This window comes from Eschrichtius robustus, chromosome 3 (assembly GCF_028021215.1).
Source record: "Eschrichtius robustus isolate mEscRob2 chromosome 3, mEscRob2.pri, whole genome shotgun sequence".
NCBI lineage: Eukaryota > Metazoa > Chordata > Mammalia > Artiodactyla > Eschrichtiidae > Eschrichtius > Eschrichtius robustus.
In genome coordinates, this window is record NC_090826.1 from 3,314,181 (window position 1) to 3,332,257 (window position 18,077).

The 18,077-nt window shown below is 51.8% G+C and overlaps 1 protein-coding gene across 1 annotated transcript in view; it reads left to right on the forward strand.

The window, feature by feature from the left end:
* AJAP1 (adherens junctions associated protein 1) overlaps nucleotides 1-14,221 on the forward strand; it is a 56,643-nt gene extending 42,422 nt beyond the window's left edge. The window contains exons 4-6 of the mRNA XM_068537483.1: nucleotides 9,812-9,899; nucleotides 12,125-12,367; nucleotides 14,149-14,221. Of these exons, the coding sequence (XP_068393584.1) occupies nucleotides 9,812-9,899; nucleotides 12,125-12,367; nucleotides 14,149-14,221 (404 nt within the window). The remainder of the gene's footprint in view (nucleotides 1-9,811; nucleotides 9,900-12,124; nucleotides 12,368-14,148) is intronic.
* The last annotated feature ends 3,856 nt before the right edge of the window (nucleotides 14,222-18,077 follow it).

Sequence of the window (18,077 nt, forward strand, 5' to 3'; positions counted from 1 at the left end):
CAGCTAATGACTGCCTGTATCCCCCGAATAAACCTTCCCCGGGATCTTTTTGCAAATGAGGAAACTGAGGCAAAGCGAGTGTGTCTGTGTCCTGGGGCACAGGCTGGGGGTGTAAAGTTACACAAATGTGTTCTCAAAGGTCTGGGGACCAGGAGCCGTGTCAAGGTGTCTTCAGGGCCGCGCTCTCTCCAGAGGATCCAGGGAGGAGACCTCCTTGTCTGCTCCAGCTCCTGGTGCCTGCAGTTCCTCGGCTTATGGCCTCATCCCTCTGACCTCTGCTTCCATCTTCACGTGGATTTCTTCCCTGTTCTCTCTGTGTCCTCTTCTCCTGTGTGCCTTATAAGGGATAACCAGGCATTGCTTTGAGGGCCTGCCCCGGATCTAGGATAACATCATCTCCAGATCCTTAAGTAATTCGTTAAATCTGTAAAGACCTGATTTCTAAATAAGGTCATATTCTGAGGTTCTGGGCAGACGTGGATTCTGGGGGGACACTGTCCCATCCACTACAGAGAGACCGAGTCACGTGTCCCGGTGTCGGCTGTCTTGGGGCTGGTGAAGTGTGCGGTTAAGACCGTGCCTCGAGTGCACGACCACCTCCCCGTGTGACGGCCCAGTCGGGGGACTGGCTGGAGGGTGTAGGGTGAGGGAGGCAAAAAAAAGTAAAAGAGGCTGTGGGTCTGAAGTCAGCTGTGAGGTGGATCGTGATTTTACAAATGTAGCGGGGAGGCTCTGGGCCTCCCGACCCTAACTGACCCCCTGGCGTGCCTTGAGTGTCACAAAGTTCAGAAGGTGTAGTAGCTTCCTAGGGCCCCCATGATACTGTCTCACAGACTGGGTGTGTTTAAACAACAGAGTTTATCCTCTCACTGTTCTGGAGCCCAGAAGTCGAGGCCAGTGTCGGCAGGGCCGTGCTCCCTCGGAAGGCGCTGGGGAAGCATCCATCCTGGGCTGTCTCCTGGCTTCCAGTAGATCCTTGGCTTGTGGCAGCATCACTCTGGTCTTCTCCCTGTGTGTGTCTGTGTCCAAATTTCCCCTGTTGACAAGGACGCCAGTCATATTGGATTAGGGGCCACCCTCCTCCAGCATGACCTCATCTTAACGAATTACAGCTGCAACGACCCTACTTCCAAACAAGGAAGGTCATGTTCTAGGGCAGTGGGGATCAGGGCTTCAACATCTGCATTTTGAGTGGGGGGACACAATTCAGCCCCATAACGTGGAGCAAACCCTGCTGCCTGTGAGTGGGCTCTCCCAAGCTCTCTGTGCCCCGCACCCCACCCTCCCTAAGATCCCAGGTCTGAATGGGCAGAGCTTGCCCTTCGGGCTGAGAAGGGACAGAGCTGAGATTTGGCTGAGAAGACGGTGCTGAGAAGAGTGAAGGTAGCTGAATGCATCAGCTGGGGTCTGGATCTGGCTGCCGTGTGACCGTGTTAGGCCCCGATCTCCCTCCGTCTCCTCATCTGCAGCACTGGGTTCTCAAGTTCAAGTCTCCAAAAGCGAAGGAAGTTCTCAACTGAGGAACTTGCCCCCAGATGTGGCCAACCCAGGGATGGGACAGCGTTAGTTGAGCCTAATGTCAGGGGACGTTATCTAACTTCAAGTCCCTTTTGGAGGCTGTAGACAGCAGAGTGCATGTCATTATCCCAGGACCATGGTTCCATGGCCACTGGCCAATGCATGCAGAGAAAAGACAGCAGTTCTCCAGTGGGCTATGCAGGGGAGCAGCTAAAAGCACAGGCCCGAAGAAAGCCTGCTTGGGTTCGAGTCCTGTGTTTGCTGGGTCTCGGCTATGTGTGCATAAAGGGTTAAGCTTGCTCAAAGGAAATTTCCTGACCCCACCTCCTGGGAGGTCACCTCTCAGCCCTTGGAATGTCCTGCCTGAAAAGAGGGGCTTTGTTTACCTGGGACCTTGGACTGGGCACACAGTCTATGCTAATAAGGGGATTTACAGTGGGGGCCTTGGGCTACTGTGTCAGCTCGACCTCTGGACGGGCTGGAAACCAAGGCCAGCCACGTGGGAAGTCAGCCATGTGGACGTGACCAAGCACCAACCAAGAATCTGGACAGCCAGGCTCAGGGGAGCTTCACCGGCCAGCCATATCCCCTGCATGTGGTCACCATGGTCACTGGGAGGAATCAGTGCTGTCCACGCCTCCACTGGCAGGATGATGGGAAGCTCCTGGTCTCTCCTGGACTCTTCCCGTTGCTGACTTTCATCTGTAGCCTTTACCTGTAATAAACCGTACCTGGAGTCTAACAGCTTTGTTCAATGCTGTGGGTCCTTCTAGGGAATTATTGAACCTGAGAGTGGCCTTGGGGACCTCCCAGGCTGCACTGTGCAACTTCCCTGTGGAAATGGGGAGCATCTTTGTGCCCACTTCATGGGGTGGTGCTGAGCTGCATGTGAACTAATTCACTGAGAACCACGGGTGACATGACTGCCAACAAGAGTCACTTCACTGCATGGATTGGCTCTGCGGCCCCTGAGTCAGTCCTGCACCCCTGCCCCCAGCCCCATCTCTGTTATTAGTGAGGATGGGGCTGGAGGGAGAAGAGGGGGCATAACAGGGAAAGGACCATATTTCTCACGTTGCAGCCACAGAGGGTGTCATCTCAGGATGTTTCTGACCCACCAACCTCATGCTACCTCAATGATGGTGTCCGGGGAAGTCAGTTCAGATAGTGCGACGTGGGTTTGAGAAGTGGGTGCCCGTTTCTTGTTGTTCACGCATTTCTCCTGTTAGCAGACAGCCTCAGCACCTTTGATGTTTGGGTCCAGATCTTTCTCTCTCATGGGGCCATCCTGTGCGTTGTAGGATGTCTGCCGGCATCTTTGATCTCTACCCACTAGATGCCAGTGAGACCACCCCCATCCCCTGTGCCTTCTGACATGTTCAGACATCTCTGGCCGAGGACCAAGGCGTCAGCCTGGGCCTGAGGTCCTTATGGGGTGATTCCTTGAGGTGTCAGCACAGCTGTTTCCTGGGTGAGCCTGTGTTCTCTCCACTGACGTCCTGCCCTAGGCTGGAGGGACTTCCAATGGGTGGACACATCATCTCAGCAGAGTCTTGGCTTCAAGCATGTCCATCACTCACCCCGTGGAAGGCTCTTCAGGGTCACTCAGAAAATGGTGTCTTTGTGACCCCACCACCAAGCAGGTGGCCTTGTTTTTCTGTGAATGCCCCGGTTTGAGAAGGTGCATTTTCCCTCAACAGCCTACCCCCCACCCCCCAGGTGGCCAACTGCCTCAGAAAGAGCCCCTCATCCTTGGGGTACCTATTCCTCAAGAAAATGGGGCCGGCCTCTCGCCTGTCGAGCCATGGACGTTGAGAGCTTCACCATGTTCCCAGAGACCATTTGTCAAAGACGTCCTGTGCAGTCAACATTTTGCAGTGTTTGTGGGAAAGGAATGGTCTCTTTGCGGTGGAATTGGCATTGCGGGCACTCACTGTCACCTGTCCAACCCCTGGAGACAGACATTCTTGGATGCATTTGTCAATGGGTCTTTCTTTCCATAATGCAGGCGCACGAGAGCCCTGCTTTGTAAATGAGCCACTATAAACCCAGAAATGCCATCTCTTTGCCTCAATTCCAGGCCCTTGTTCCTCCCTCCATCCGAGGGTACCTACCACCAGATGAGCCCACGCCATCCCTCCAGGACTGGAGGGGAGGTCCTGCAGGGGTTGGTTCCTGACATAGACGGTTAATTTGGCTCCATTTAATAAGAAACTCATCCAGACCCAGAGATGGATTACCAATTTCCCCATCAATCTTCGGGGCCTGATCTTATTACAAACCACCACAAATATAACCATAAAAGCCCTATTGATTGATGCAGCGCTTGGTAATCCATCTGTCGTCATCCATTATTCCGGGTATAATTTTTCATTATCTGCATGGCAGCTGATTCCTAGCACATTGGTATACAGTGGCAATTACCAGGAGCAGAAAGAACCCCTAAATTAGCAGGAACAATCACACCTGTCAGGAAAGGGAAGCAAGACTCCCCACACAGCTTGCTCTGTGCTCTGGAACCATGTCTGAATGGCAAAGAGTTTGAAGATTAATTCAATATTGACCTTGGAAGGTGGAGAGGAGAAAGTGGGTTGTTTTTTCCCCTTTCTTAGGGGTCTAGGGTGCACGTCCCCTTAAGGTAACCACCTTGTCAACCCAATCACAGCCCACCCAACAGCTGGCACAGAGGCTGTTCAAGGATGGCCTTGCCCAGGATCAGTAAAGTTTATGGCACAGATGTTCCTGTCTGCGTTATTTAATGAGCACCAAAGACCTGACCAGAGGGAACAACTGGTGTGAGTGTTGAAGGTGTGAGTGTTGAGAAAAATTTTTCAAGAAGAAGAGAAGTTTGGAGGATGCCCTCTTAAGAACAGTCCCATTTGTGGCAGGGAAAGCCCTGTCTGCAGACCAGTGGGGTAAGGTCTCTCTCAACGCAAGGAGTCTATGATCTGAACATTTTTTTAAATTAATTTTTATGGAGCATAGTTAATTTACAATGTTGTGTTAGTTTCTGCTGCACAGCAAAGTGAATCAGTTATACATATACATATATCCACTCTTTTTTAGATTATTTTCCTATATAGGTCATTACAGAGTACAGAGTAGTGTTCCCTGTGCTATACAGTAGGTCCTTACTGTCTTTTACACAATGAGGTTTCTTTTCAACCCTAATGGAAAAATTGAGATAGACACGTAGCTGAATTATTTCTGAGGGCCATTGGAGGGGCTCAATGGGTAAGATTCTCCCTGATCTTCACTCTCCAAAAAATCAAGAATCCTGTTATTGAGTATCACACAGAGTGATCTATTCTCAAACTGGCTTCACATGGACATACCCAGTAGAGCGAAACTGCCCACTGCTGGTTGTTATGGACCCACTTGATAAACGGAGGCTTGGCTGTCTTTGAAATTACCTTGACAGTGGCCAGTGAAGGTCTCAGAAGACTGTAGACCTTTGATTGTAGAGCAGGAAGGTTCTACAGAACCAAAAGTTGGGAGTTTGAGTCCCGGCTTTAACCAACCATTCAAAATAGATTCTATACTTCTATTTAATTGATCAGCCACACCACCTTCAGCTATTCACCTAAATCAGGGTCTGCAAACTATAGCCCATGAGCCAAATCTGGCCATTGTTAGTTTTTGTAAATAAAGTGTTATTGACACAGAGCTATGCCTATTGGTGTGCCTATGACCCACGGCTTCTCTTATTCAGGGTTGAGAAGTTGCAACAGAAACCATACTACCCACAAAGCCTAAAATATTTACTATCTGGCTCTTCATGTCAAGGTTTGCCTACCCAGGATCCACACAAACTTAAGGGACTTACAAAGATGGGGAAACAACTCCTGGCATCTGGGGAGGCCTGAAGGATAGGACAGATGCTTGAAACACTACCCAACTTCTCACGAGTGGTTCTATTATCTTCTTAGGAGCGACCTCCCAAAGAGAGGAAAAGATGAGGCATCCTTACAGGGTTTCCATCTTCCAATCTGCTTCCTACAAATATCATTCTTACCACATGAAGACCCGGTCCTTGTTCAACCATCATGACTGTGGGGTCTGTGGGGTCTTCTTGTAGCCATCGATTCCTTATGCCTGGCTCCCAGTGACCCATCAAAACGCATGGGCCAGGCGTGGAAGCACAAGGCTGTTTGTTTGCTTTGCAAGAAAAGTACGTGAGGAGCAGTAAGGAGTTTGCCTCTAACCAGTTTTATTACCAAGAATGTGGTTACAGATTTGTTCATCTGGAGTTCGATGTTTGATTTTTCCCTGGAACTCCAGTGTAGAGAATTGCCTTGCGTCCTGGCTCTGCAGGATGGGCAGTGGATTAAATTGATCACGGGTGTGAAGACAGGCATAGAGAAGTCTTTCCAGAGAGCATAGCTGTTATATTATTGTTGTATTTCTGCCCAGATGATCCTAGCTGGTTATTAAGCTACATATCATTTTTTTCCAAATTTTAACTTGGCAAGTCCTATGGAGAAATTTCACACAGAAGGCAGGAGAAGGACTTCCAGAACAAGGCAGATATTGGAATTATGTCATTACCTTTCTCCCCGCTCCCCTAGTTTTTTATTCTCTACTTTTCAGGTATCAATTTAATAATATGCCACACAGCTACTGTTGTAAGGTACTGTGTCAGGCATTATGTGTGTGTGTGGGTGAGGGGTGTAGGTGTGGATATAAAGATGATGAAGATTTGGCTCTTTCTTAAGGGCCTCAAAGATTCATGAGAACCTCAGGCAAAGGGCTGGTCTTCTATTCTTGCAGTCGTCAGTGAGGGGGGTCCCTTGAGCCAACTGTCTTCCCCTCTGGGCCTCAGTTTCTTTCATCCACCAGAAGGAGAGAATCAATGCTTTCCCATCCTCACCCACAGAGGGAGTGGGGGAGAATTAAACATCTAAGATACAGCTGCTCATGGAACACTTCCCTTCCAAGGACTTTGGTCACTGCAAACACTCAACTCAACAGAAGATTTCCCCGGGTAACAAGATGTGAGGTCAGAAATCCGGTGGTGGCCTGGGCCTTCTCTGGCCCTGCAGACATTAAGGCATGGACCACAGAGTGCCCTGCTCTTCCAAGGGAACTCTCAGTGCCTCTAGCTGGGCTTGGCCTGAAGTTGGACAAATCCCTACTCCTATTGGCTCATTCCCATTCAGTGTGCTCGTTTACACTCCATAGATGTTGAATTGTCCTGACCCAGAAGATGGCATGTTTAGCCCAAGAAACAATGGTTTAGTTCTTGCCATGGAGTTTGGGGGTGTGACCTGCCAAGATGGCTGAGAGGCTTTTGGCATGAGCCTGGAGCACTCCTTAAGAGATCTATCCATGGAAGGGGTGGTTAGGCTCAAGCACCAGTCTCCATAATTTAGAAGATTATTCTCCTCAAGAATATAGAAGGGGAGAGGTGCCAGCCTCTGTCTTGGAAGATGCAAGGACCCCAGATCAAACCCAAAACTGAGATGAACAAAGTCTGAGCTCAAAATCATACAATACTACTGCTCTTAGTATGGGCTTTGGAACCAGCACATTCTATATGACCCAAGGAATTTACACAAACTTGCCCAGATGATTTTCACTTCCATGGTTTATGATGATTGTATTTGCCTCTGAGGGTTGTTGCCAGGAATAAATGGGATAATAACACACCTGACAATTGCTAATACTTGTTGAGCGTACTTATGATCACCATCCTCACTACCAACATCATTATGATCACCATCACCTTCATCATCACCATCAGTATCACCACCATCATCACCATCACCATCACCAGCATCCTATCACCATCATCATCACCACCATCACCATTCCCATCATCACTATCACCACCAGCAACACCACCATCACCATTATCACCATCACCATCAGCAGCAGCAATATCATTCCCACTTTCATCATTATAATCACTATCAGTATCGTCATTGCCATCATCATCACCATCACCACCATCAACCATCATCACCATCATCATCATCATCACCACGTCATCATCCTCCTCCTTATCTTCCTCATCATCATCACCATCACCATCGTCACCACTTTCTCAACATCACCACTATCACCACCTCCATCATCAATATCACCATCAGCAACAGCACCATCAACATTATCATCATCACCATCATCACCACTTTCATTATCATCATAATAATCATCACCACCGTCATCACCACCATCATCAACATCACTACCATCATAATCACCATCACCATCATCAGCCTCCTTCTCATCACAGGAAGCACAAACACAGGATGAGCACGTACTCTTCATGACAGCATGGCCATCTCTTGACTGGACCAGAAGGATTGTGTAGATGGAGGGTGAGGGAAGACTGAGCAGCCATCTTTCCTGGTTGTCCATTATACTGGACATCCATTTCAACCTCCCTCTGCCAACAAAGTCTGAGTTGGGTCTCAGGGAAGCTGGTAAATACATAGAGATTACTGAGGCAGGTGAGCACTTCATGGTGAGATTGAGGGTGGTCCCTATTGGCATAACTAGTTTTCAGCCCCACTGGCAAGCTGATTTGGCAGTCCTAGAGGGAAGGCAAGCTGGCTCAGAGGTTTATAGTACATGCCACATATTGGGCACAGGTGCATGGGAAGCCATTGGCCAGAACCAACAGTGAACATTGCCACTTTAAAAAACGGGCACCAGAGAATCTATTCCTGAGGGCAGACACCATGGCTGAGTTAGTCAAAACTGTCACTGACTGGCATGCAATAGGTGCTCAATAAATTATTCTTGAATCAATGGATAAAAGAATGAATGAAGGGAGGCCCATGGCATTCACGGATTTTCTCCAGTTTTCCGAGTGGTGCCTATCCTGTGGACTCAGGAAGGGAATTCCTTGGGACAAACAGAAATAGCCTGGAAGAGAGGCCGCCAGGAAGAGAAAGCTTGTTTTCTGGTCATGCCAATTTTGAATCATTTATTAACAACTCCCCCCATGTGGATCATATTCGATAGAGAGGTAACACCTGTTTGTGAGACTGTGTCCTTGAGAGGCTGCCAGAAAAATCTTACACTCTGAAACCCTCCACACTGGACCATGCACACGCGGTGTTCTCACCCCAGGACACGCCGGGTTCTCAAGTGTGATGGGTAGGCCTCTGCACATGGATGTCAGGAGTGGAGAGAGACAGACGCTCAAATGGCGGAGGTGAAACAACGTGGGGAGTCAGCACTCCCAGGGAGCAGGGTGCTGCCACTTGCAGGGGTCTCTGCAGAGCCCCTCACAGCCTTTAGCCCCCAGCTCCTCAGGTGTGGTTCTTGCTGACGGGAGGAGGGTGGGGCCAGAGCCCTGGACCTTTCAAGTGTCCCTCACTGACCAGCAGATTCAGCCCTAGTGTCCACGTCCCAGAAAGGATGTAAGAGATGAATTGTCAGGAAGCTAGCCAGGGAGGGGACCAGAGGTGTTACCGGCCTGTCTTTTCTCTCTCCCTCTGCATCTGTGGTTGATGAAAGATGATGCAGGAGGAGGGGGGCAGAGGAGAGAATTCCTGTCCTCTGCCATCCTGGTCCTCGTGTGGGGTTTGCAGACAGCTCTCGGTCAGGGCTCTGGCTGCTTCTGGAGTGGCCAGTCCTGCTGTCCCTGTCCTGCCATTTCCCCTGCCCCCTCCCCCCACCACGTATACACACACAAGTGGAGACGGAGTCGCAAGGCCAGACTGCAGATCCTCTTCTGGGACTTCGGGAAGCATCAACCGCTGGGCCTGGATCTTTTATTCCCTGGAAGCTTATCTGAGAGTGAACTTCTTGGAAAGTATTCTGGAAAGGGGAAGAGGCTCCCCCTTGATCCAAGTGCCTGAGTCTATAACATACATGTCCCTCTTACCCACCTTCCCAGTAAATCCTGGGCCATCCTGGCTCCACTTGGGTCTGGCCAAACCCTGCTCCCACTTGCAGGCCAGCTGCCCTGGTGCCCAGACTTGAGGAGCAGAACTTACCCAGGCTGGGAGGAGAGAAAGGAGGGGTGACAGTGCTTACCTGTGCCAGATGAAGGGCTCGGCAGGTGTAAGAAAGGACACAGCTGCCCAGGGGCCGGGTCATAGCTCAGGGACTGAGAGAGGCCAGGCTGGGGCCTCCCTTCCTGGGCTCCAGGTGAGAGCAGCCCCGGTACCCACAGCATCTGGCAGGCCCTGTCAACGTGGGCCCCCTGCCAGGGTGTGTGCACATGATGGGATTCAGAGCCGGGTTGATGGGACAGGTCGCCACACCCCCCCTTCCTGGGCCCCTTCATCTCATGCCCCTGGTTTCATTGCCCCCCTCCCCCTTTCTCTGTTTCCAGGTTTGGCGGTCCATCAGATCATCACCATCACCGTCTCCCTCATCATGGTCATAGCTGCTCTGATTACAACTCTTGTCTTAAAAAACTGGTAAGGATCCTCGGCCCTTCTGGCCTGGAAACGGGGATCAGTAGGGGTCCCCGGGGAAGCACACACAGAAAAGTCCTTACTTTTCACACGCGATCTCGGCTCACAGCCCAGGGAATTGTTTCTCTGTTTGGGATGGAGAGCAGCATGCAACTCCTGATCTGCTAAACCCGCTCACCTTTGCCCCGGGCAGCTTGGCTGGCTGGTGAGGGTGTCGCTCCCTGACACTGCCCTTCTGGTGGCTTTCTCTGCAGGACACGAGCCCAGCCTCCTTGACTTAGTTCCTCAGGCAGCAGGTGTCCTGCTCCCAAAGCCCATCCCTTGGATCCCAGTGCCCCTTTGAATGTCCCCCTCCCAGCGCGTTTCTCCTTATTTCCCACCAGCAGCCTGGGTGGGGTCCCTGCCTGCCCCTCCCTGTCCTGGGCTGTCCTGGTCTCTTTCTCCTGCCTTCTTCTCACAGCCGTTCTGTGTCTGCTGAACTAGGTTACTGCTTTGCTCCAGGCGGCCTGTCTTTGCCTATTTCCTCCTGGAAATTGGCCTACTTTGAGGTTGGCCTTGGCTGGGTGTACACACCTGCTACACCCCTGGGAAAATCAGGGAGCTTCTGGCTAGCCCTGCTGCTCGCACGCCTCCCAGGCCCCTGTCTGCCTGCAGTCACTCCTCCAGCAAACAAGGCTCCTGTTAACATCGAAGCTGAGCGGCCCTCGTAGAATCATACACCCAAATCATCCCCCTGCTGACCAGCGGTAGGAAGTCAGACAGGCTGATGGGAGGGAGCTGCCCTGGAGCCTCCAAGTAACAGAAATGCGTGGAAATGCAAGAGAAAGCCGGTCTCCAGGATTAGAGAGGATGGGGAGGGGAGTGGCATCACCCCAGAACAGACCAGAAAGGCCTTGACGCTCCTGATGGCCGGCAATCCCAGGACCCGGGGCATTTTCTGGGGCAGGTGACAAGGACCACTGTGAGCTCCCAACAGGGCATCTTGGGCAAGGCTGGCTGTCCAGAGAAGGGGCTCCGGAGCCCTGGACCACACGGGTGTTGAGCGGGTCCAGTCCCACTGGCCATCCTGGTGAGGGAAAGCCCCTCCCCCGAAGGAGACCTAGGACTTTGTGACTTTGTAACAGGCAGGCAAGCTTCCTCTTGGTTCTCCCACACTTTTGGGTTTACAGCAAACCCTCAAAGAGTCCTTTGGGAAGGACAACTCAGGGGGGTGGATGAGTGGTTCCATGACCTTGGGGGTGTCCCCTGGCTTTCACATCCATCTTCTTACTTTCATTTATGGGTGGATCTTCCCCAGCAGCAATCAGAATTTCTCTCATTGGGAAGACAAGGGAGGCAGTTGACACAATTTATGGGGAGACGGGCTCACACTCCCACCCCTCGCAGAGCCCCCTCGCTTTGCAAAGGCTGTGAGCGTGAAGGGGGGAAAGGAGGAGAACTGGTGTCCTGAGGAGGCGCCCCCCATCTCCTCCTCTCTTCCCTCCTCTGTGGGGATAGCGCTTCCTTCCATCCTTGTGAACTTGCCCCTCTGGGGGTTGGGAGGGGTCCCTACGTACCTTCTCCATCAAATTCCTTGGCCAACAAAGGTGGGACCCCCGTGTCTGGTCTACACAGCGTCTGGAAGCCTCTGTGGTCCAGAAGAACAGGGAATTAAGGTGGGTACCCACGGGGCACAAGGCACAGTTCTCTCCATAGATCCCGATGATCCAGTTTCATCTCCAACTTGTGAGCCTGGGCAGAGGAGGGGCTGAGGATAAGGGTTCCCCAGTTTTCACTCCCCCCAAAGATAATTGCATGGTCCATTCCAAATGAACGATGGCCACCCCGACCTGTGCACGTGGCTTTCCCCGTGGGCACCCATCACAGTTTCCATCCCATCCAGGTGTTCCTGGGGAAACTGAGTCAGCGCCTCTGCCCAGCTGACATTCTTTGGCCAAACCAGGCCTCCGCTCTCCGATAACACAGGTCAACCCCTTACCTTCTAATCCTCCCTGCAATAATGGCCGCCTTTAAAATTCAAATTTTATTTTATTTTTTTTTTTGAAAAAAGAGCTGATTGCTTGATTGTGGTTGATCTTTCTGAAGAGGCTGGGAATTACCATTTAATATTAAATGATGTATAATTAATGCCTGGAGATAAAGGTTCCACAGTGTAAGCGCTGGAGATGTTTGTGGGTCTTGGCGTCTGCCCATCCCCCCACCCCCACCCTGACTGCTCTCTCCTCCAGCTGCGCCCAGAGCGGGAACCCTCGTAGGAACAGCCACCAGCGGAAGACAAACCATCAGGAGGAGAGCTGCCAGAACCTGACGGACTTCACGCCCGGCCGGGTGCCCAGCAGCCTGGACATCTTCACGGCCTATAACGAGACCCTCCAGTGTTCGCACGAGTGTGTCCGGGCGTCTGTGCCCGTGTACACTGACGAGACGCTGCACCCGGCCGGGGAGTACAAATCCACGTTTAACGGGAACCGGTAAGCACAGGCTTGGGCCAGACCCGGCCGTTGTCCCCTCCTGGGGACGCAGGGGCTGTTTATCTCTGTCAGGCGGCCTTGTCCCCTCCTGGGGATGCAGGGGCTGTTTATCTGTGTCAGGCGGCCTTCCCATCTCTTTGTGATGGTCCAAGCAAACACAGGCAGCTAAGTTTGCTGAGGTGAGACAAGAGGGGCACAGTAGACATAAAATGGTGCTAAGACATCCAGCAGCCAGGGTTCACTTCCAGACCCCTGCGCTTAGTGGATGGACTTGTCTTGCCCGGCCCTGGATCCCGCATGGTGGAGGCTGAGCGGGCATTATGGGGTGCAGAATCCAAAGCCAGCCTCATAGTCTCAAGCCTCCCAAATGTCAACAAATCATGATCGGTCCCTCCCTGGTCAATATCTCTGAACCCCCATCACTAAAATGTCAGCAGCAAAAATATCAAATACCAACCAGACTCCTGGTTATTAAACACTCTTTTTTATGAATCATATGTAATCCCTCAAAGAAGACACGCCTCTAAAACCATCCCTGGGAATATTTAAGAAACCCTTGAGTCAGCTTCTGAAAGTTTATCCGGAATTAGATTAAAACATCAATAGCTATTTTTTTAAAAGTGAGCACACACTCATGCATCATTTTGTAAATTAAAAGAAAAAGAATTCTTCAATAACTTAAAGATCTTAGGAAGAAGTGAGCAGGACACCAGGCTGACCTGAGGGGCCCACAGTCAGTGGCAGGAGTGGCGGCTGGAGACACTGCCCAAGGTGCCCTACGGGGCTTCTCCCAGAACCCAGGTCGAGGAGACTCGGGGGGACCTTCAGCTGTTGTGCCCGTAGTTGATGTCACTTTGTCCCGTCCTGGAGAGCGAGTGGGTGTTCCTTAAACACCTTCTGCTTCTCCTCTCTTTGTGTCTCCACACCAGACTCTGCCGTATTGTCGAGAGCAGAAACCTCAGACCATCCTTCTAAACGACTTTGCTTTCACTCGACAGCATTTGGGGAGCTCGTGGGTTGCACTCCAGCCGTCCAGAAGGACGAGTTCACAAAGAATTGGCAGAAGGATTTTCAAACCATTTCATTGAATGCGTGTGTGCCTGTCTGGATGTAAATCCTGGCCAGCCAGTGCTTCAGGCTTTGGGGGAAGGAGGGGAAGGGAGTGGATGGGTCTTGGTGTTTCGCTGTGTCTCTCTCTCTGCCCCTGTGTCCTAGGAGAGCCCTGTACACGTGCAGGGGGGGGCATAGCTGGCTGGTGTGGAAGAACTGGATGGGACAGGTTCTTGCCCTGGGGCTGAAGGTGATGCTCTGTTGGTTCCCACTGGCCTTGGGAAATGGTAGCTCGGTCTCAAAGGGGATGAAACACCTGGTGGCGGGGGCGGGGGGGGGGGGGGCGGTGCGCATTTTAGGCATCAGGCCCTGCCCTCTCTAGAATGTGCAGTAAAGTGGGTAGAATCTCTGCCCTCAGAGGCAGAGACCCTGAGCTTTGCATTGTCCTGAAAATCAAAAACTGAAATCTGGAGATGGTACCACTGTGGGTCTCAGCACCAGATTCCTCCCATGTGTGGATCCCTCAGGCTGCATGTCCTCCAAGGCCTTCCAGGATGGAAGGGAGCCCTGGGCAGCATAGGGAGGGGATGCCAGTGGGTCCAGGCCGAGCATCACCTTCCTGGGGTTCTTTTCGACTCGAGAAGCCAGTCTTCTGCCACAGGTCTGAGCCGGCCTGCCTGTCGGGTGTTATGTACCAGCCCTCGTGAGCCCGTTTTTTCTGCTTGCTGCAGACCCTCTTCTTCTGACCGGCATCTTATTCCTGTGGCCTTTGTGTCTGAGAAATGGTTTGAAATCTCCTGCTGACTGGCCGAAGGCTTTTTTACCTCCTGGGGGCAGGGCAGACGCCATGTGTCTGTTTTATGGTATGTACCTCTTTTATTGGACCTTGATTGATTTTCCCTTGGCCTCCCCTTTCCCACCCCCGTCTCGCCTCTGGGATAACTGGGAGCCCTTCTGGACATGGCAGGTGAAATTCCAAGGGCATCACCGTTCTGGATGCAAACCAGAGGGCCGGGCTTGTGGTCTCTCTGCTGCACTCGTTAGAAATGCCCCATGTCCTGGTGGAAGGGAGTAACAGACTCAGGAACCCCCTGCTTGGCACCCTGGCCATTTCCGTCAGTGCCGTTCCATCCCCTAGGATGGCCTGTAGGGCAGGGAACACCAGTTCTGGAAACGAGCTACAAGTACACTTCTCATTTCCCGCAATGAGAAGAGATCAGGGCCCCAGCCAAGTGGGCAGACGTCATGCCTCCATCACATCTTTACATGGCGGGGAGGGGTGGGAGAACACAGAGTGGAATTAAAATACAATTTTGAAATATAAATATAAGAGATAAGAAAGAAAATGATAAAGAAAGAAAGTGAAGAGTTGAGACATCTACTAATTTGAAGCCAGGGACCGGTACCAAAACAGGATGAATTTTCCACGCTCTGCTGGATAGGAACATTTGGTTTGCTTTCAATGATATTGACTTTGATGCTAACGTTAAATTGCTTTCTTCTGTGCCGAATCTCCCAAACACGCGAGCTGCTGGGGGGAAGAGCATCTCACCCCATGACTGCACATTCTGGATGCACAGTCAATAGAGGCGACCAGGGTTTTTGTTTTTTTTTTTCTTTTTCTCTTCTGATGCTAGGTTTTTCAAAGGATGACATCTTGCTCATCCACAGAGAGCATCTTTCTCCCCCCAGATATTCCTTCTAAATGTGTCATCAGGTCCCTTCCAGGAGTAGGGAACCCAATTTCTAGGCTTATTGATATTTAAAAAATTTTTTTCCTTACTTTTGCTCATCTTCTGATACAGGGACTGAGCGGAAAATGCCATTGTCAGAGTCAGGGGAGGGCCTGGGGTGAGGGTGGTGTCTTTTTGGGGTGCACATGGGACCCTCAGAGGCCTCTGCTTGCAACACTTAGCTGGGGTCGGGGGGCCCAGCTGCTTTGAGAAGCAGGTGTGAATCAATCAGTTCCTAATCCCAGCCCTAGTGAATTGCATCTTTGCTCCAAATCAAATCTCCAGCCCTCACTTCCTGTCCCAAAGCCAAAATGATCCACTTAGCTCTATGTTCAGCTGATGGATGAAGGAATATAATGAGATTAAAAGGGAAAGTGACCCTCCCCACCAAAAAGGCCTTTGCTGAGATGTGCAGGTGAGGCAGGTAAGAGGAGGTCTGTCCCCAGCATTCAAGGGCCAGATGCCCTGGGCACGGCTCATCCGCCAGAAATTTGTGCCTTTGTCTGCCTGGATGTGATTCCTCATTAAGACCACGAGTGAGCTCCCTTTGGAGTTCTGACCAGGCCAGCGATGGGGAGCCTGTCTATTAGCTGCGGAGTTCGTGCCTGCCTGATGAGGCCTCTGCGGGGCGGCCAGGTGGGCACCAGCATCTCTGTCGGGATTTCAAAAATGCATAAACACATAAGGCATTGACCTGGGAGATGCCAGCCGTGCGCATCAAAGACCTCTGCTCTCTTCCTCCAAGAGCTGCGGGCCTGTGGCCCTGGAGGTGGACATGCCTTCCGCTCCAGGTAGCCCCAAACTGGGGTGGAGTGGGGACAGTTCCCTAATGGGACATTCACATGGCAGCTCACTGGAGCACTCTTGATGTCTAGAGACTCATTCGGTCTTCTCAGCAGTGCATCTTACGGGGGAAACTGAGGCCCGGTGAGGGGACGTGACTTGCCTGAGGCCAGTCAGGTTGTAAGTGGTAGGGCCACGTGACCCCCAGGTCACCTGGCTCCAGGGCCATGCTCCGACCACCGGTCAGAGAGCCTTGACTGCCATCCCCCGTGGATGCCTCTGCCCCGTTCCGTCCCCAGCCTGACCCCAAGCGGGAAGAGGGTTGGATTGTGGGAGGTGAGGGTGGGCTCTCCAGCTGCCTTTGCATCCCTGCTGGGGCCACTCAGCCTGACTCTGCAGGGCAGGGACATAGCAGGTGGGAGGCCAGCCCCCAAGCCTCCAAAAGCCTGGGCCGGGGACCTCCTCATTCACAGCGGCATATGGATCCACCTCCCTGGCTTTAAAAGAAAACCAAACTGGGGAAGAGAAAAGTGCTTTTATTCACGTCCTTGCTCCAGAAGACCTTCCTGTGCCATTAGCCTGTTTCTCTCTCCAGAAGCACGGGGCACAGAAGGAGTGGGGTAGGCTCTCCCCATGTGCCACCCTAGATGGCCCCGGGGACCATGTTCTCTGGAAGGTGTCTGGACCCCACTTCCCAACTCCGCCCGAGGAGCTATTTCAGGACCACCCCCATCTACAGGAGGGGGCACCTCTGTGTTGGAAGAGTTCAACCCACTCACGTGGATCTCAGGTGGGCGGTTTGGGGAGGTGAGAAGAGGCGACGGGACTTACTGGGAGCTTGGCCACGCTCAGACACCGTGCCTGCAGACTCCGGGCAACGGCTCCCTCCAGCCATCTCCTCCCGCAGACATGGACCAGGAGGACCCCGCGAGCAGCCTTGTTAGTCCTTGATAAATGCCTCCACGTCCCTTCGCCGTGCCTCGGACGGACTGTTTATCACTCACTGGGAGGGAAGCACTTGGATTCAAAGTATCCCTGATGCTTACAGTTAGTGCCTGGACATGAAGATGGAGTGGTGAAGAGCCAGGAAGACGGCTCAGATTTACTGGGGTTCTTATTGTCCCTTAAATAAATAGCAATTAATACTAAAACATTCAATTAAGGTCTAAGAGCCAGCAGAGATATTTATCTCTTGCATAACTGTTAAGCCTCTCCAGATGCATTTTTAATGATGCTACAGCCGTCTGTTACCGCACCGTCTTGCATGCTCACGCTAACCCACACGTACATCTGGGACCTGAGCCCCGCCCAGTCTGCTTCCCTGCTGGCGGGTTGACAGCAATGCTGGGGCTTGTGAACACAGGTGACCCAGCCTGGGCAGAAGTTAAGCCTGTTTGCCTAGATTGAACCTCTACAGGAGATTCCGGCAAACTCTTGCCTCAAACCCCCTCCGTGGTGGAGCCTGATTGAATGCTCTGGACGAGACAAAATGAGGTGGCCTTTCCTGCTCCGAAGAAAGGGACCTTGGACACACAACTGCCATTGGCTCTTGGGCTAATTTCCTGTCATTTTTCATGTAGCGAGTAAACTTCAGAAAACCTCACCAGTGTTCAGATCTTTCCGTTTGCCAAGGCCACTTCATTCTGAGCCCAGCCTGACAAGTCATAACAGCTCTTGCATCTGAAGCAAAGATATAACTAATAAAAAAAAAAAAAAAAACAAACAAGAAAACGCACCTGAGCCTTCCCACTTTGCTCTAAAAAATACATTAACAGAATATCCAGCTTCTGGAAATCAAAGGAACATTTTCTTCAAAGCAACATCCAGACCTTCCTGGAAACCATTCTCTCCCCAAGCTGAGAACCGGCACCAAGGAAACCGGTGGGGAAGGAGTTTTTTTCGGGAAGTGGAGAAACTAACTAGAGGCTCCACGCTCCAGGAGGCCTTGCTGCCTTCTGCCTGTTCTCTTTGTTCTGCAAAAGCTGATGCTGATCTTTAAGCCCAGGACCCCCCGTGTGGTTCGCAGCCCGGCGGTGCCCAGGAGCCGCGCATCCCCTTCTGGGCAGCAGAGGGCACTGGTTTCTCCCAAGTCAGAATTCATCCTGGATCCGATCGCTCAGATCTCTCAGCAGCCACAGCTTTTC